The sequence below is a fragment of the Pogona vitticeps genome, chromosome 7 (assembly GCF_051106095.1).
Source record: "Pogona vitticeps strain Pit_001003342236 chromosome 7, PviZW2.1, whole genome shotgun sequence".
Classification (NCBI taxonomy): Eukaryota; Metazoa; Chordata; class Lepidosauria; order Squamata; family Agamidae; genus Pogona; species Pogona vitticeps.
Genome location: NC_135789.1, coordinates 11,312,685 through 11,332,046, shown reverse-complemented (window position 1 = coordinate 11,332,046; position 19,362 = coordinate 11,312,685). Strand labels below are relative to the sequence as shown.

At 48.4% G+C, this 19,362-nt stretch overlaps 2 protein-coding genes across 9 annotated transcripts in view; one reads left to right on the top strand and one right to left on the bottom strand.

Moving 5' to 3' along the window:
• Positions 1–7,922: 7,922 nt before the first annotated feature.
• On the bottom strand, positions 7,923–16,453 carry MUL1 (mitochondrial E3 ubiquitin protein ligase 1). 7 transcript variants are annotated; one of them, XM_072977778.2, is made up of 5 exons: positions 16,331–16,453; positions 13,544–13,691; positions 12,542–12,629; positions 10,431–10,551; positions 7,923–9,066 (listed from the first exon to the last, which is right to left on the bottom strand). In XM_072977778.2, the coding sequence occupies exons 2-5, from the start codon at positions 13,661–13,663 to the stop codon at positions 8,373–8,375; spliced, it is 1,023 nt and encodes a 340-aa protein (XP_072833879.2). In that variant the 5' UTR covers positions 13,664–13,691; positions 16,331–16,453; the 3' UTR covers positions 7,923–8,372. The 7 variants fall into 7 exon arrangements, with proteins under 7 accessions (XP_072833879.2, XP_020636794.3, XP_020636793.3 ...); XM_020781135.3 differs by having other exon boundaries at positions 16,335–16,445; XM_020781134.3 differs by having other exon boundaries at positions 16,328–16,414.
• Positions 16,268–19,362, top strand: part of LOC110072694 (basic phospholipase A2 PLA-B) — a 10,385-nt gene continuing 7,290 nt past the window's right edge. Inside the window, exon 1 of one of the 2 annotated variants that reach the window (XM_078378924.1) lies at positions 16,268–16,455. In XM_078378924.1, coding sequence (XP_078235050.1) covers positions 16,315–16,455 — 141 coding nt within the window. In that variant the 5' untranslated portion in view covers positions 16,268–16,314. The remainder of the gene's footprint in view (positions 16,456–19,362) is intronic. The other variant, XM_072978756.2, reaches the window with a different exon arrangement.

The window sequence follows — 19,362 nt, the reverse complement described above, 5'->3', positions numbered from 1 at the left end:
GATTCTGAGGGAGGCCAATTGTCTAAGGCTGATCTGAAGAAATTCCCTGTGTACCACAAGGGAGATTGTCCTGAGGTGTTCTTTTCCTTAGTGGAAAGAGCGTTTGTGGACTTCTCAGTGAGGGAAACTGAGAAGATGGCCATCATGCGATCTTTAATCAGTGGTAGCTTGGCTGAGGTTTATGCCGAGATGCCTGAGGAACTGATGAAAGATTTTGCAGAGTTTAAAAAACTGGTGTTTGCCAGACATGGGATAAATGCGGAGCAGCTGAGACAAAGATTCAGGTCCCTCACCAAGAAGCCAGAGCAGACTTTTACCCAAGTGGGGGCCCAATTGGTGAGGCTGCTTGAGAAATGGCTATCGCAGGAGGGAATAGAGACCTATGAGCAGCTTAAAGACTTGATAGCCCTGGAACAGTTCTATTCAGTCCTGCATGGGGAATTGAAATTCCAGGTGAGGGAAAGGAAACCGAAATCTGTGGCAGCAGCCGCAGAGATCGCAGATTTTATTTCCCAAATAAGAAAGCCCTTGGGTGAGGGGAAATCTGAAGGTAAACCCAAAGAAACCTACAGCAAGTACTCTCAGGGACCAGGGAAAAGCCAGCAAGGGGGAGGGGCCCATGGTGAAGGGAAGCCCTCAGACATGAAACCAAGACCTCAGATTTTGGAGGGAAAACCAAAACAAGATGAGAGAGAATCAAAATACACCAGAAAATGTTATTTCTGTCAGGGAAAGGGTCATCTAATCTCAGAGTGTGAGAAATTAAAGCAGCTAAAAGGAATGGTGCCTAAGGATTCTAGTGGGACCAAGCCAAAAGCTGTGTTCTGTGTCCAGAAAGAGCAAGGCTCAGTGTCACTGAGGGAGCCTGTTGCCATGGCTACTCAGTCTGGAACAGCTACCTCTGCTGATCAGGCTGAGGAAAATGGTCCTCTTGTGGAGGTAAAACGCTGCTTGCTGGTGAAAACAGATTCTCAGTTGTTTGAGACAGCAGGGGTGGACGTAGGAATACTTGACCGTCAGTATAGGGGGCTGCGGGACACTTGTTCCCAGGTAACCCTGTGCCATCCAGATATTATTCCTAGGGAGTTTATAATCCCAAATGAGAGCATAAAGGTGGCAGGGATTGAGGGGCAGGTAATCTCTCTGCCAGTAGCAGAGGTACCTGTCAACTTTCAAGGCTGGAGGGGAGATTGGCGGCTAGCAATTTCATCGACTCTGCCAGCAGCCGTGCTCGTGGGAAATGACCTGGCTGAACATGTGAAACGGGTGCTAGTGATTACACGCTCACAAGCCACCACGGGGACAGTTCAGGGGGGTAATGATGAGCCAGAGACGGAAGCAGAGGGGGGTTCAGAAGCTGTGGTGGAAACCTTAACCACAGACAGCAGATTTGGACAAGAGCAAAAGGCAGACGCCACTCTCCAAAAGTGTTTTGAACAGGTGACTGACGCCCAGCTAACACCTGAAACCCCAGTGAGATTTCTGGAGAAAAAGGGGATTTTATATAGAGAAACCCTGAGGAATATCTCAAAAGGGGGAGATGGGATCAGAAGTCAGCTGGTGGTACCTGAAAAGTATCGCCCCATGATCTTACAAAGGGGGCACTCTGACATGTTTGCTGCACACTTAGGGGTGAACAAAACACAGCAGAGAATCACACAGAATTTCTACTGGCCTGACATAGGGAAGCAGATCAGGGAGTTCTGTAAACAATGTGATGTGTGTCAAAGGCAGGGGAATAACCGCGACAGGACCAAAGCAAAGTTGTGCCCTTTGCCTGTGATTGACACTCCGTTCAAATGTATAGGGGTGGATATTGTGGGACCTTTGCCCAAGGCCACAAAGAGGGGGAACAGGTTCATTCTAACAATTGTGGACCATGCCACAAGGTATCCTGAAGCCATACCCTTGACTAACATTGAAACTAACACAGTGGCCGATGCTTTGGTGGGGTATATGTCCAGGATGGGATTTGCCTCAGAGATAATCACAGATTTGGGAGCATCGTTCACATCAAAGCTCATGAAACGCTTATGGCAAATCTGTGGAATTAAGCACAAGGAAACCACTGCTTATCATCCGGAAAGTAATGGGTTAACTGAGAAGTTCAATGGGACTCTAATGCGCATGATTAGGGCTTACTTGGCAGAGAATCCAAACAATTGGGACCAGAAGCTGCAATCCCTTTTGTTTGCTTATCGATCAGTGCCACAAGCCAGTACCGGGTTCAGTCCATTTGAACTTTTATTTGGGAGAAGGGTGAAAGGGCCCCTTGATTTGATCAAACAAAATTGGGAGCAGATCACCCAGGATGACCCACAAGACGTTGTGACATACATAGACACCTTGATGAATGACCTAAAGCGAAATCTAGAGCTGGCAGCAGAAAACCTGCAAGCTCAGAAGGTCAGACAGAAAACATGGTATGACCACAAAGCTAGAGAGAGGCACTTTGACCCAGGGGAGGAAGTGCTTTGGCTTAGGCCCTGCAGAGAAAATAAACTGCAGCTCAAATGGGCAGGACCATATAGGGTCATTTCCAAGATGTCAGACCTGAACTACCTTATAGAGCAGGAGGAGAACCAAGCAAGGAGGGTGGTTCATGTGAATGCCCTAAAACCCTACTACAGAGGGGAACAGAGGGTTTTATTCGCGATAAAAGCAGCTGAGAGTGAGGAAGCGGAATTACCCTTCTGGGAGGGTAGAGGGGAAGTAAAATACAACCCAGAGGAGGTAAAGATCAGTCCTGCACTCACCCAAGACCAGCATCAAGAACTAAAAATGCTGCTTGGTAAATATCAACAGGTGTTTTCCAACAAGCCGGGGATAGTGAAGGGAGTGATGCATCGGATCCACACAGGGGATGCACCCCCGCAGGCAGTATCCCCATACCGAGTAACGGGACCCTATAGGGACAAGGTGCGGAAGGAGCTGGACGAAATGCTGAGGGAGAACATAATCGTCCCCTCTTCTAGTCCTTGGTCCTCTCCGATAGTCCTAGTGGACAAGCCTGATGGGAGCATTAGGTTTTGTGTCGATTACAGGAAATTAAACCGTGTAACCACTCCTGATGCCTACCCAATGCCCAGGCTAGACAACCTGATTGAAACCATAGGGGGTTGTCGGTTCATCTCATCATTGGACCTGGTAAAGGGATATTGGCAATTAAGAATTGATCCCATGGATCAAGAAAAGACTGCCTTTTGCAGCCCTTTTGGTCTCTATGAGTTTCGAGTCCTGAGCTTTGGTCTCAGAAATGCACCAGCCACATTCCAAAGGCTGATGGACCAGACCTTGGCAGGGCTCAGTGACTTTACAGTGGCCTACATTGACGACATAGGGATCTTCAGTAACACCTGGGAAGATCACCTGATACACCTGGAGTTAGTGCTGCAGAGGTTAAGTGCAGCAGGGCTAACAGTAAAGGCCAGCAAGTGTCAGCTGGGTAGCCCAGAAATAAAATACTTGGGTCACATGGTAGGGGGAGGAGTGATAAAACCCCTGGAGGCCAAAATAGAAGCTGTTCGTGATTGGCCCAGACCCAACACCAAGAAAAAAGTCAAATCATTTCTTGGGTTGGTGGGCTACTACAGAAAGTTCATCCCGAGGTTTAGCGAGATTGCGGCTCCGCTGACCGATCTGACGAGGAAGAGGGCTGATGACCGCATCCCGTGGACCAGCGACTGTGAGGCGGCGTTCCAGAGGTTGAAGGAGGCGTTAATCAACTATCCAGTCCTGCGGGCTCCAGACTTCGACCGGGAGTTCATCATCTACACCGATGCGTCTAACAGCGGGGTAGGAGCAGTTCTGTGCCAGGAGGATGAGAATGGTGACCAGCATCCAGTGTCCTACCTGAGTAGGAAACTTCAAAAAGGTGACAGACATTTGGCAACTGTGGAGAAGGAGTGTTTGGCCATAGTCTACGCGATCCAGAAGGCCAAGCCTTACATCTGGGGAAGACATTTTATTCTGTGTACTGACCATTCACCATTGCAATGGTTAAAGACAATGAAAACCCACAATAGCAAACTTATGAGGTGGGCTTTAAACCTACAGGACTATGACTTTGAAGTGAAGGTGGTCCGAGGGTCAGTGAACTGTGTTGCTGACGCCTTATCAAGAAGACCTGAAGAATGAAGACGGCGAAAGAAACATGGACTATGTGTATATAGTGATGACAAAAAGTAAAATGTACCTGGTTTTGAACTTGGTTTGTATGAATAAAGGTAAATTGATGTAATGTAGATGGTAAATGTTTAAATGCCTAATTGCTATGGTTAACTTAGAGTGTAAGTATAAGTAAGTATAATATGGTATGTATAATTGTTGTTGTGTGTTTTATCCAGGTTGTTTTTTGGTGAAAAGCACCTTAGCTTTCCCCCTACAAAACAACTTATAAAGAGGGGAGGTGTTACATACAGCACTGATGTTACCTGTCTGTCATGGGTTTGGAGGGAAAGTTCCATCCTATGGGGAGTGGAAGGCGGGACATCAGGAGGAGGGGCTGTACTGTATAAATATGTGATGCCTGTGTGGTGAGACAAGGAGATGCTGAGAGACACTGGGTTGTGACGAAGCAGCAGCTGGGAAGAAGAAGCTGTTGTGGGAGTCTGAGTGTCAGACAGGGTACTACTGTGTGTCAGAGTACCAACCTGATAGGTTCAGGTGTCTGCTGGTTAGCCAGAACTGATAGGTTCAGGGTCTGTGCTTCAAGTTAAGGGTTCTGGGTGAACCAAACTGTATGCTTGTATGAGTGAGAATAAGCCACGTTACTTTATCCTATTCACCTGATTGTTTATTTTTCCCTGTGTGTATTTAAAATAAACCTTATTCTTTTTATTGTTTAAAAATCCATCCCTGGTCTGTGTGACTTCTTAAAGGGAATGGTTGGTGGCAGCTTAGTGTAAACTGTGTGACAGATCCCAGTAGGTCTGGGTTTGTCACAGGCACTTTCTTAAATCTGTGTTCACGCAAGTTCCTAATAGCCACCACGTCTCATGAATCAATGTTCGGCCTGTCTCCGGAAGCAAGCAAGAGCCATGAACCCAGATCCCATCAAGGACCAGTCAAGAATCTAACCCTCTCTTCAGGCCAAGGGGAACCCGTTGCCACCACCAGTGTCAGAAGGATGCAAGGCTAACATCTCCCCGCTCGTCTTGACCCCAGCAGCTGGGATTTTAGAGCCATGCTGCTAGTCCTCTTGAAATTCTCCACCCTTAGTGGGCACAGAAAGGATGGCAAGATCCTGCCAACGTGGCATGGCATCAAAGTAAACCCATTCCCCCATCGCTTCTTCAAGACAGGAATGCGAACCATCCCACCAACCATCCCTCTGCGCATGTGAGATTCCGCCTTTTGCCATCCCTGGTTGGTTTTCACCACCACGTTGCGAATCAAGCAGGTGGCTGGAAGAGGAGGGGGGGGGTGCCGAAAAGACACCCTCCTCCGCAGAAGCAGATCCGTAGGTCCAATAGTGTCACACGCCGTGGGAGTGAAAGAGCGGCAGGACAGAAATAGCTCTGAGCGACAGCTCTCGCTTGCCGAGCTGCCCCCTCTTTCGCGCCGCACCTCCCCATCGCCGGTCGGAGAAAGAGAAGCTAGAAACACAGATTGGTTGGACTGGGCAAAAAGGTGTACACTGGATTTGGGGGGTGCTGGGACCAGCTTGCAGGGAGGCACCGCCACCTAGAGGCCCGCACGGCCTCTCGGAAAAGCCAGGAGCACCACAGCGCAACCCTCTCGGCTGGCCCTGGATTGGTGGCTTGAGCCACAGCCAACCCTGGGCACCCCCATCAGCTTGATGGCAACTTTCCACCACCCCCACCACCCCTCAAAACTAGGCCCACCTTTGCTGGTTCATCCCATGTTTCTGAAGATCAGATGGGAAAAGTATCACAAAATAAGGAATTGTGATGTTACATGGATGTTTTTACGTACAGTACATGGCAGCTGCTGTGAACACAAGCTATGAGAAGCCAGATCTCGGCTGAAAATCAGGAAAAACATCCTGTTAGAGCAGTACAACAATGGAACTCATGGCCTCGGGACGAGGTGGTGAGTGCTCCCAATGCTGGAGGCCTTCCAGAGAAAACTGGACAAGCCTGTCAGATCTGTTTTGACTTGGATTCCTACCTTGAGCAGGGGGTTGGACTGGATGGTGTCAGAGACCCCTTCCAGGTCCATTACTCTAGGATTCTAATGACTGAGTGGCTGAAGCAGATTCACCTCTCTTTTTAGCAAGGCATGTGGTCCCCATCTGGTTTCGCACCCCTTGCCACCCCCTTCACTGCTACTCTGCCCCCCCCCCAAGTTCCTGCTGAAATTCAGACGTGGCAGCACAAAACGTACTCCACCAAAATAACTTGCTTTCAACTTATGAAAAAGTGCTTAAAAGATCCACTTTCTTTTGATCCAGCAGGTTCTGCTGCTAGGAATGGAAACGATCCTCTCCAAATGCTGCCTTCTCATCCATCCATTCAGGTGACCTCGGTGAGAGCCCAAAAGGGTTGGGGTCTCTCCTCTCCAGAAGAGATGGCTCAACTGGGAATTTTAAAATCCTGCAGAGTTCCTCACTTCCAGTCGAGGTTTCTGACGTCTGCACAAACGAGAGTCTCAGCAAATGTGGCTTCCCCATCCCAGCTACAATTCGGCTTTTTGCAACGGCACTGTTTTGCTTGGGCGAATGCTCAGAAACGCCAGGAGAGCTGAACGGGTATCTCAAGGGCATCTAGGATGAAGCAAATCAAAAGGTGCCGCTTATATACGTACTACCCCATGGCACTTAAAGCTTTCTCGGGGTGATTTACAATTTAGTCATGCAGACTATGCACATTAACACATGCACCCTGAGAGCTGGGTGCTCAGTTTACCCACCTCAGAAGGATGGAAGGCCGGGTCAGCCTCAAGCCGATTACCTGAGCCCATCAGGATCGAACTCAGGTGGTGAGCAAAGTCTTGACTGAAGTACTGCAGTTTAACCCCTGCACCATAGGGCTCACGCAAGGACAGGATGGCTACTTCAATGGTATATAAAACTCTCTCTGCCATCCTCTGGGATGGGCTAGTCCAAAGGGGTGAAGTAGTTCTGGGCCAGCACAGTGGGGACTGTCGGCCATCAGGGTTGGGGGTCACCCCATAGTTTCCATGCTGTCCCACCACGAACACACTCTTGATAGCATCATATCAAATCACAGAGTCACTCATACATACTGTGCTTCCCCAAAAATACGGCAGGGTCTTATATTAATTTTTGCTCCAAAAAAAAAAAATTAGGGCTTATTTTCAGGGGATGCCTTGTTTTTTTCATCTACAATCTATGTTTATTCAAATACAGTCATGTCCTCTTCTTCTGGTTGCTGCACAAGGGTGGAGGGCAGGGGTTTCACTGAACTTGGGCTTAGGGCTTATATGACGAGCATCCTGAAAAAAACCATACTAGGGCTTATTTTCAGGGAAACAGGGTATATGGAGACACATCCTCTTATGCTCAAGTCCTCCTTGAAAACGCTCCTTAGTTGCAGCCCAATTTATTAAAAGGCTACTTGCCACTAGGGTGGGAGGACTTTCATTCATTCGTTCGTGGAAGGCCCCAGCATCAGTGCACCCCTGCCCTCCCTCAAAGGATACCTTTTGAAAAGCTTAAAGGCAGAGCAAAGGCAGAAGGGATCGGAGATAAGTGATTGGAGATAAGAATGTTTTTCACCTCTGGGAAGAGAAGCACTGGAGAATGGAGAAAAGGTGTGTGTCTAGGGGAGGTGAGAGGGATGGGGTGCCAGATGGCCTAAAGTCCCCTGTCGCTCCTTTTGGGGAGACCCCACCTCCTCAGCCTCTCTCCTCTAAGGCCCCTGTTGCTTGCCTTCGGCCAGCTCCTTCCTAAAACCTTTAAACTCCTCTGAACTCAGGTCTATTGAGAGGGCTAAAAATACACAACACCAGAGTATTGCTTTATTTGGGGCACTTCATTTGGAGTTTCTCAGTCAAGAACTGGAATCTCTGAATGTTTTCCGGGCAGAACACACAGGGCTGAATCTAAAACCATGATTCTGTTAGTTTTTGCACAGCGAAACAAAAATGAAAAACAAAACAAACCCAGAAAAGTCTGTTGCAGACACGTACGGCTGTGAAGGTACGAATTCGCCGTTGAGAAGGTGCTTCGTTTTGTCCTTCTCTCCAAACCGAGAGCAAAGGATCCTGTTCCAAAGTCACAGCGACATAAAAAAAATTGTGGATTTCGGTGAGTGAAGCTTGGCCACATCTCTGGGCGCAAAGGAGTCACTCAGCCCACCCTAGGGGCCTCTCGGGACAGCAACAGCCCCCCCCCCAAGAACACTCCTGAGCAGCGACAACGGTGTCTGAAGGTAGTTTCCAATTGTTCAGCTGTTATACAAAGGCACCACCCGAACAATTTCTTGCCTGCACATGGGACAGTGGGGGGGCCTGGGCAGCGCTTGGTAGCACTTGTCACAGGCGCACACGTGTCCACACTCCAGAAACACGCAAGACCGGGGGCTGCTCAAGCAGATGACACAATGGTTGGCCGTGTCTCCCCCCGCCATCAGTGTCTCCTGCATCTCCCGCAGGCGCTGCTTCTCCTGGTGCCGGCGGTACTGCTTGTACAGGAGGAAGACAAGCACAGCGCAGGTGGCCACGCCGAAAAGGACGGTCAGGATCCGCCAGAGCCTCACGCTCGACTCTTGCTTCTGAAGCAAGGAGTCAAAATCCAGGCCGCTGAGGTAGTAGCGCATCCCTTCCTTGGGGGGCTGCAGCTTGATGGTGTGGTTGCTGTCGAGGACCAACTCCCCGACCCCGGTGAGCACCGTCCCCACCTTCAGCATCTCCTCCGTCTCCCGCAGGCCCTTGGGCCGCTCCCCGCTGATGTAATGGCCGATTACGTCCGTGAAGGACTGCACGGAGGGGTGGAACTTTTCGTACACCGTCTCCAAACTGAGCTCGGCAGCTTCCAGGGGGCGCACGACCCGGACGGCCCGATCGGCCTCGCCTTCCTGGGGCACCAGATCGAACGGTGTCGTGTTGGTCCGCTGGTGGATGATTTTCTCATGGTCGTTCCTGCAGGAAAAGCATCTGCCAAGGTCAGAAGCCAAGGCTGGGAGGGGGAGTAGGAGTCATACCACCCCATATATACTTTGTGAAACACGACCGCTGGAATTTCCTTGTTCTCCTATGCCAAGTGATGGCAAACCTTTTTGAGCCCGAGTGCCCAAACTGTTTTTTTTTTAAAGGAACAACCCAGCAGGTGGCAGTGAGTGGCAGCAGAAGCGGAAGGGGGAATCCCAGGCATGGAGGTGCCTCCAGTCCCCACTCTGGATCCACCTCCAGTTGTGCCCAACCCTGACACTGCCTATAGCTCGGCTGGTCTGCCACCACCAGCACCAGCTGCTCCGGATCCTGGCATCTCGGCGCTAGTGCCACGGCTGCAGCCACCTCCTCAGGTTTGGCTGCCAGGGGTAGCAATCCAGCAACAGAGAGGGCGCTGCGTGCCAGCTGTGGTACATGTGCCGTAGGATCGCCATCGCTGTCCTATGGCCCTCTGGCCAACCGCCACGATTTTCCCTTTCAAACCATGTTAGAAACTGGAAGCCTGCAGAGGCGGACTGGGTGACCTTTTTAAAAATTCACTATGCCATGCATGGAAAGTTCAGTCCGAAGTCTAGAAAGGCAGATAAGAAATGTCTTACATAAAAAAACTACTTGAAAATGTGTGCATGTGTGAACTGAGGCCACACAGATGTTGAGGGATGGAGAACTGCACGATCTCTCACCTTTGGTCATACACACTGAGGCCATAATATCTGAAAGGTCACAGGTAAACAGACAGGCACACCTGTCCTAAAGGGAGATTTGTGAAATTTCAACACATTTTATTATGACACAGGCTTTTGTCAACTTTCAATGGGCAGTTTTTACACACAGGGATCCAATTCTAATGAACAGTTCTACCTAGAGCAGACCAGCTGAATCAATGGACCTACAAGTATAGGCTCACCATTCATTCCATGGGTCTGTTCTAACAGGGGCTCTCAAATAAGGAAATGTACAGCAGGAACAAATGAAAAACAAAAGACAAATTGATGTATTTTTGGTGTTGGTATCTGCTTCAGCCTAAAATATATACAAAACAAGCCCAGCATCTATTTACAGCAGCAACCATTAAAGATAATGCAAAGTAAATGAAGACCTGCAGTAGGAGAGGAAACCAGGATCACAATTCCAGCTGTTGCTGATACAACTTAACTTCTTGTTAAACAGGAATCTAGGAGATCCATGCCTAACCTTCCATTAAGGGGTGTGTGCATGCGTGCGTTTGTGTGTCCCATGTCTTCCAATCTGTCAGTCTACTGGCTCTGTGAAACCCATGAATTCAACAACCCTCGTGGCCTAAAAGCGGTCCAGAGGGAGGGCACTATACCAACCAGAGGTGGGTGGTTCTGTTCCACACCATCTTGTGCTCACGCAGGGTCAGCCGCTGGACCACCCCTTTGCAGTTCTCCACAAACTGGCTGCTCAGAGTTTCCTTGACCGAGCGCACCACACCTGTCAGGTACAGAAGGTTGAGACAGCCAAGCAAAATAAAAGAATCAAAACGCACATTTGAACCAGCCCGACAGCATGACGCAACCCAGAATGCAACAGCCCACAACAACCCTCCAAGTCTCAAGAACTTTTTTGTGTCATAATCAAGAGTTGGGGCAGCCAATTCCAGGATGGGGAGGGCCTTGGGGACCCCTTTCCAACACAATCCAATTCCATACAGTGGATCTGCTGGCGGCAAGGCAGAGACCAGTTCTAAGCTGCAGCTTCTTGGTCTTTAGACACCTTTTAGACACCTTAGATCACGGATAAGGGAAAACTGCAGAAGCCACTTGGAGGCCGGATGGCGACGTTCAGCCCCACTGCCGCAACATACTTATATAACACAAGGGCATGGCTAGAGGAGCAAGAGAGTCTCGTAAGGCATCACACCACCTTGGGCATGCTTTATACATTTCCAAGACCCACCACCACCACCAAAAACAGGAGGTATTGACATTTCTGGTTATTCTGCAACCCTGTCATAGTTTTAGGTAGGTAACCGTCAGAATCGGAACGTGCTCGATGATGCAAGTACAGACTGTGGCCGCGAGAAATGCCAACAGGTTTATCTGGCAACAAAGAGATGTTTCTCCAAGCACATGTAGGACAAACAGCACCTGTAAAACCTGGGAATGCCTTCCAACTCATTTTTTCTGAGAGCCGGCCCACACTGGCATATAGTTATGATATAGGGTCCCCCGACAGCACTGTAAAGCATGGGAAAAAAACTCCTCTGATCATGCTTCTACTTAAAATGATCCATCCTTTGCCCTTTAAGAGCTGGCCCATACATTTCTGGCATGAGACTAGGGTATGCATTCTTTTGGGGATGATTCATTGAAAGGCAAATTAGCTCTCTTTGGAGAGAGGTTTCAGCTTGTTAAAATAGATTGCACTGGAGCAAAGGACCTTTTCAGCCGGAGCCAGATAGTACCAAATTTCACAGTCTGGACAGGCTCTTACTTCTGAGTTTCACATTTCTGTGTAACATCTACCAAAGAGTGGAGAGGAAGCTTCAACCCATTTTCCTTCCAAGATGGAGGTGGAGGGGGTGGGATTGTGTTCAGTCTAAGGCAGTGGTTCTTAACCTTGGGTTACTCAGGTATTTTTGAACTACAACTCCCAGAAACCCCAGCCAGCACAGCTGGTGGTGACGGCTTCTGGAAGTTGCAGTCCAAAAACACCTGAGTAACCCAAGGTTAAGAACCACTGGTCTAAGGTAACAAAGGCAACAAAAGAATCTTAACAGCACCTTGATTACGAGCAAGTTTTATCTGGTAGGACATTTCATGGCCTGTCGCCCATTTTTCCAGAACCAGGATGGAGACAATAGTAGATGATGACAAAGACAGAGACAGGTGACTCAAATACCAAAGAAAACTATGAGAAAGAGCAACTGAGAAAATAAAGTGGGAAAGGAGATGCAGAGTCTCCTTCTGCAGACACGACACCTCTTGGTTCCCATGTCCTTATTCACAGACAACTTCCAGGAAAGTTGTAAAACAACCAGAATAGCAGGCGACGTTCCATTAACAGGCCCAGAGCGTTCCTCGCTCCTGTTGTTTTATTTGCCTAGAAATTATTTAGGTCCTTCCATATCTCCAAGGAGATACGGAAGAGATGTTTCGAACTTTGGAAGAGGGGTTTCCGGCTGAGAAAATAAAATAACATTTTTTTGAGAAGACTGCATCTGTTTCTATGTTCCTGTTCACTTTATATAATAATCCAGGAGTGGACCACATTGGAGGGGGGGGCAAGTGTTCTGGACGTCTCCTTTACATCCCAAAGCCTTCGGAGCGCTAAAGCTTGAAACACAGGAATGGGACCAAGTTGCCTGCCGTTGTTAACCCACTGTGACCGGAGGGGGGGGAGGAGAGAGAAAAGCAGGGATGGTGAAGCAAACCAGGGACGTGCCCACCCCCCAGACATCCATGTGGTTCGAGGATCCTACCTTCTATCACGGCGTAAGGAACACACTTCCCTGGTGCTTCCATAAGGAAGGTCTTCAAGTCCTGGTCAAGGGTGACCTTTTTGGCTCCCTAAAGTCGCGGGGGGGGGGGGGAAGCAAAGAGGAATTTTTGGTAAAAGCCTCCTCCGAATCAGCAGCTTGGCTACAGCCACACCATGGGCAAAGGACAAGAGAGCTCATCAACCACGCGACGCTCGTCTGCTGCAGAACCGGTTCCAGCTCTGAACCCACAGACATCATCTACGCAAGGCAGCTAGGAAGGGCCAGACGCCAGAAGATCAGGACTTGCTAACTAGCAACAGGTCGGAGAAGGGGGTGAGAGAGGAAAGTAAGCCACTGGCTCAGCTGCCGGGATCTCGTAATGGACTTCTTCCTCCTGATTTGACTGTTCCTGCCAAAATCGGTGGTCTCCTCTCCTACTTCCTTCGGTCCCAACCACCATCAACACAAGCTAAAAAGCTGAGGTGGAGGGCTGGGCATGGGGAACCCTCCGGATCAGGTTTTCGAGGGCCGCTGAGGGCTGCTGGAGCAGCAGGAAGCCCCACCCGTCACTCGTGTTAGCTGCCAAAGGACCCCACTTGGATCTGGGGGCAGGGCAGGGGTACCTAGTAAGCCCCAGCAGGCTCTGATTTTATTTTCGTATTTTTTGCTTTATTTAAATAAGTGCTGGAGCCCTTTGTCATGCTCTGAAGGGAGCCTACGCCCCTCCTGTGTTTTTTTTAATATATGTTTCAGCCACATAGAGAGCATAAGGGGTCTTTTTACTCAAACTCATGCTGGGGGTTCAAGATCAGACATGTCCCTCCAAGGGTGGACCTCTAGAGATGGCTGTCCCCCTGTGTGGGAAAACAGACAAGGCACAGTGGAAAAGCTCCTGTATTGCTACTTTTAATTGGGACTTTATTCATCCCTTCCAAATGCCCAGTGATTGGAAACGTCAGCGAACCAAAGGGCAACTAGCTAAAGTAATAAGGAGCCACGGACCTTCAGGCTGTGAGCCACTTTTGACTTGTGCCTGTAAATGGCGTACAGGATGGCCGTAACTGCCGAGCTGGTAGCCAGGAGGATGACTTGGCCCGTGGAAGGGCGCCCGGCAGCATCCATCGTTACAGTCTGATCCTGATGTGTATCTCTGGAAGGGAAAAACAGAATGGATCTAGATTAATCGGACGAGAAACTTTAACCGTTTCCAACGTTGGCTGAATAACAAGCCTTTCAGTCATGCCTAAGCATGGCATAGCCACAACAGAATCACACTGAGTTGAAGGGGCCTGTAAGGTCATCAAGTCCAACCCCTGCTCAAGACAGGAATTCCAATCAAAGCAGATCTGACAGAGGGTGGCCCAGTTTTCTCTTGAAGGCCTCCGGCATTGGAGCACTCACCACCTCCCGAGGTCATGGGTTCCGTTGTCATACTGTTCTAACAGTCAAGACGTTTTTCCTAACATTCAGCCTAAACCTGGCTTCCTGCGGCTTCAGCCGATTATGACGTGTCCTGCACTCTGGGATAATCAAGAACAGATCCTGTCCCTCCTCTGTATGACTTCCTTTCAAGTAATGCCATTTCTATACCACAACAAAGCTCCTGGATGCAGATGAGAATGGGAAGGTTTTCTTTACTTTTTTACAAAAAGGAGAAGCCAACATCCCGGCGTTTCCACATTTGAAAAAACACTGGAGAAAAAAAAATTTAAAAGTGGCACAGCCCACAAAAGATGAGGATCTGCGCAGGACCCACAGGGTTTGCTCACCCTTGCCGAGTGGAACACAATCCTTCCGCCCTCCAAGCAGCTTCTTCGTGTCCAGATTCATTTCAAGTGCATTTGCAACAGTCTTGAGGAATCTACCCATCGCTTTCAAAGACTAGGACAAATTTCAGATAAAATGCTTTTTTTAAACACAAGTGTGACGTGGCTGAACTGGGCATGTCAAGGCTGCTTTTCAGTCAGGTTGGGGGGAAAGTTTGGGTCAACAGCTAGTAGCTGGTTGAGCTTCCACTGAACAGTGTGGTCGCACAGAATGGTTTTCCTCGCACAGATCCTGCTCTCCCCCAAGAAGAGAAAGGGCTTTCTCCATGGAAATCATTGCCTACATAATGCTGGGGCAGCCCAATTCTGTATTACTAGATGACAGCAATTGGGGTGAAGCTCAATACGGGCTAGTGACTCTGAATTCAAATACAAAAGTTTAAACAATTTAATTCAGAAACTACATTCCTCTCCCTTTTTAAAAAACATAACTCTCATTGCACTTGTACCAAGCAAAAATGAATTAAATGCTCAGACAGACAGACACCTACCAGCTGAACGCAGGCACTTGTTTCAGGGTTTCCAGCCTGACTGAGAATGAATCACTGCCTAGCTAACAGCTCTTTCCTCCTTTTCATTTCTGGAAAGTTCGGTTCTTTCACTTTTCGTTCTTGTGAAACAGTTACATATGAGTTTGTGGCTTGGTGCTTCCCGGGAGGGGAAGCCGGGCCAAGAAAGGCAGAGGAGTTGGTTAAAGAGGGTTAGATAATATAAAGAAGCTGATCAGCCACTTTCAGCCAACAGATTCAATGGCCAATGTGACATTTGAGACTCCACACCAGGGAAGTCTGGCTTTAACTTATGTGATCCCTGCGACCAGCCCTGGTTAGCCATCTGGCTGCACCCTTTTGGACCCATTGAAGTCTCCTGGCCCTTCCCATCGGCAGCCCCACACAGAGCGCCTTGCAGTAATCCAGCCGGAAGGGCCTGCATGACCGGGGCCAGACCAAATCTCTCCAGAGGCGGACATCATTGCTGGCGCATTAAGTTTCCATCGTGCAGAGGTGCTCCTGGCCGCCTCGATGCCCTTGCAAGAGGGATGTGCCTATTCAAGCCACACGTCTCTGCTCCCGCCTTCTTCAGTGGCTCAGGTAAAAGCAAAATAAAAAAATCAACAAACTTCTAGCCAGCGCAACTGAAGAAGGCGACAGTCAAAACAGGCCGGTTAAAAATTTCCGTTTGTAAGTCACTCTAGTCTTTCAGCTCTTTAAAAATCAATGGTAGAAAGAAACTCTCAGGGCCTCTCCTTTTGCTTCCTCTGAACCCATCAGTTTCAGTATCACAGTAATAATAATATTAATAATAATGATGATGATAATAACAATAAAAATAAAAATAATAGCAAAACTATAGGACATCGAATAATAGTAATACCTTAATGCTGAATTTTTTGTTTTTCTAAGTGTACGGTGGTGGGGAACACAGTTACATTGTATTTTGATTTGTGTATTTTATGTTTATGCATATGTTTTAGATAAATAAAAATAAAAATAGAATTAAAAATAAAGTCTGTAATTAACTAATGGGCTTTTAATTACTATTGCACTTTTACTGATTTAAAAAAAATTATAAAAATGTGTGTTTTCCGTAATTTCTTCTGCTGTCAGGGTCACTTTGTGTCTCTCTCCTCCTCCCCCCCCCCCCGACTTCCCACCCAAGCCAGGAGAAAGGCGGCCTACATATGATAGACAGGTTGGGAGGCGTTACCTATCCCAGACTACAACTCCCATCATGCACCAGCCAGGAAGGCCACTTTTCCAAGTCCGGGCTAGTACCGCACCAGGGCGACATCCCATAATAACTATCCCATAATACTCCCGCAAAGGCATAGCAACCCCCCCCCATTTCTCGGCTCCCCAAGTCACCTCCGGCCCCCTTTCTCCATAGCAAGCGGCCGCCCCCTCCTCCGGAAGCCCGCCCCCAAGGCTCCCCGATCCCCTTGTTCCCATGGCAACGGTACCACCAACCACATCCGGCCTCAGGCGGAGAAACGACCTCCTTCGCCGCTCTCGGTGGTCTCCTCCACTCCACTTCCGGAAAAAGCCACGCCCACCGCATCCAACGACGTTCGATGACGTCCAGAAGAAAGTAGGGAGGGGTCCACCATGGAGCTGGAGTGGGGGGGCTAGAGGGGCACAAGCTCCCATTTCCGGCCACCTCAGCGACGCGTTCAATTGACTCATAGATGTCTGAAAAGTGAAGATGGGTCGCTTCTTTTTCTTCTAGAGGAACTTGCAGGTTCCTTTTGACACCATCTCCGTTTTGTTTCTCTTCTTTCTCGCGTCTGTTTCTCTAGTTGGAAAACAAAAAAGAAATTATAGGAGAAAAGGGGGGATTTCACCTCTTCCCTTAATTAATAACCCTGCTCAGATTTTGCAAACTCAAGACCATGGTTTCTTTTCCTGAGTCATCTCCTAGGTGGGCCTCCTCTTTTCCTACTGCCTCCCACTTTCTCCTAGCATTATTGTTCTTTCCAGTGAGTCTTTTCTTTTTTTTTAGTCACATCTGCTGTTATGAACAGTTCAAGCCTGATTTGATCTTATTTGTCTTTCTGGTGGTCCATAATAACCAGAAAGTTGATCTCCAATAACAAAGTTGGAATGAATCAATTCTTTTTTGCCCAGCTTTCACATCCATATATAGAAATCAGAAACATCATAGAAGGATCTTGGCCTTGATCTCTGGCAACACCTCTTTAGATTTGGTGGTCTTTTCTCATTCCTTCACAGCTGCTCTTCTGTGTCTCAGTCTTTTTCTGATTTCTTGGCATTCAGTCCATTTGGATGGATGACTGCACCCAGGCCTAAATAACAAGTTCAGTGTCTTCACTGTCAACATTGAAGTCATGGAATTCTGTAAATACAATTTCTCTCGCTTAATATTCAACTGCAATCCTGCCTTTGCACTTTCTTCTTTCGCCTTCATTGGGACCCATTCTAAGTCATTTCCTATTCTGCGGGTGCGATAGCATCATCTCCCTCTCTTAAACGATTTGCCTTTCTTCCACCAGGTCTTAACTGCTCCTTCATCTGATTCTAACCCAGCTTTCCACGTCAAGGAAGATACCTTTAAAGCAATTTAAAGGGGGGCAATTTGTGGATCACAATGCCCATCAGCCTCTATCTTTCAGCTTGCTGGCTAGAACTGATGAGGGTTGTAGTCCAACCCCATCCAGATAGCCACAGGTTGATCCCCATCTTCCGTAAAGATACAGCCATGTGTTCAGTGAAATCTCACTATTTTATTTAACCTGTCTCCTTTCCGGAGAGAACACTGAGCTTGGAAAAATTACTCTCTCTCTCTTTTTTTGGCATTATATTTCCCAGAATTCCTTGGCACCCCTTCGAACTTCTGCAGCCCCTAGCAGGGTGGTGGTGGGGAAAACCCCTTACATTACTAGAGTTAGGATTTTGTGCACAGTTTCAGGGGGCTTTTAACTACTCCCCATTTCCAATCTCCCTGGACATCAAAGTTTGCAAATATTATTTTTTTTCAACTCTGAACCCCAACCTTTCAGGGTGCAACCCCCAAAAAAGAACAGGGAGTCCATCCTGCCCTTCTCTTCTCGGCCTCTTCTCGCCTTTCCTGTTCCACAGGCACCACGGTGCTGAGCATCACAATTGAGTTAGATTCCATTGGAAGCTGAACTCTCTCATGCAGAGCGGTGAGCGATGCCTGGGTCTCTTAATACCAACCTTTTTCTCTTTGACTGTGTGCGCCACGGCTCCTGCGGGCGACCGGACTGCTCAGATGCCTCTTCCCACTGGCCCAGAAGCTGTGGGAAGTTGACGAGCCAGGGTGGCCCACCCCACCCATCGGGGAACATGGGTCCGTGGGTGCCCTTCGGCGTTCGTGTTCCGAGCAAGAAAAGCAGAGAGGGACGCCTCTTCTTGTGCAAATGTATCTGAGGGCCCCAGAGCTTTTAAAAGTTACTTTGAGATTACAGCTTCCTAAATTTCCTGACCCGCATGCCGTGGTAGGGGATCCTGAGAGATGTGGTCCAAAAAAAAAAAGTAACTCTTCTAAGCTCTACAGCTGCTCTTGGGGTGCATCAGATTTGCCTTTTAGGTTCAGGTCCTGGAAATGGATGAAATGGCATGTCTCCTGAATGCCACGTCATGTATTCACTAATTAGACTTCACTCAACTCAAGCTGGCATGACCTGACCAGGATGATGGTGGGACTGGGAAGCAAGCCCTAGGAGGAAAGACTGAAAATCTAATGCCTTGGGAGACGGGAACAAAATTCAAAAAGATCTTGATAGGCTTGAGCACTGGGCTGGAAATAACAGGATGGAATTAAATTTAACGAGGGATAAGTGCAAAGTTCTACACCTGGCTTGGGGGGGGGGAACCAAATGCACAGTTACAAGATTGGGGATACTTGGCTCAGTAATACTACAAGCGAGAAGGATCTTGGAATTGTTGTAGATCAAAAGCTGAATATGAGCCAGTGGTGTGATGTGGCTGCAGAAAAGGCCAATGCTATTTTAGGGTGTATTGACAGAATCATAGCTTCCATATCCTGTGAGGTGCTTGTTCCCCTCTCTTTGGCACGGGTTAGGCCTCACCTTGAGTCTTGTGTCCAGTTCTGGACACCACACTTCAAAAAGGATGCTGACCAATTGGAGCAAGTTCAGAAGAGAGCCACAAGGAGGATCAGAGGGGCTGGAAACCAAGCCTTATGAGGAAAGATGGAAAGAGCTGGGCACGTTTAGCCTTGAGAAAATAAGACTTTGAGGGGAGATAGGAGGGCACTTTTCAAAGACTTGAAAGGCTACCCGACAGAGGGAGGGCTAGGATCTGTATTCATTCCTCCCAGAGTACAGGACACATAATGACAGAAGCCAGATTCAGGCTGAATATCAAGAAAAACCTCTTAACTGTTAGAGCAGTACAACAACAGAAACAATGACCTCAGGGGGAGGGGGGGCAAGTGCTTCAAGGCTGGAGGCCTTCAAGAGAAATATGGGCCCACTGTCCGTCCGATCTGCTT

Coding starts and splice junctions, on each gene's coding strand:
- MUL1 (XM_078378923.1), bottom strand. CDS start 16,196: ATGCCTTTGCGGGAGTATTATGGGATAGTTATTATGGGATGTCGCCCT. Junction 13,692..16,074: donor GGAGTTGTAGTCTGGGATAG/GTAACGCCTCCC, acceptor TTTCCCTTCCAG/AGATACACATCAGGATCAGA. Junction 12,630..13,543: donor AAGTGGCTCACAGCCTGAAG/GTCCGTGGCTCC, acceptor CCGCGACTTTAG/GGAGCCAAAAAGGTCACCCT.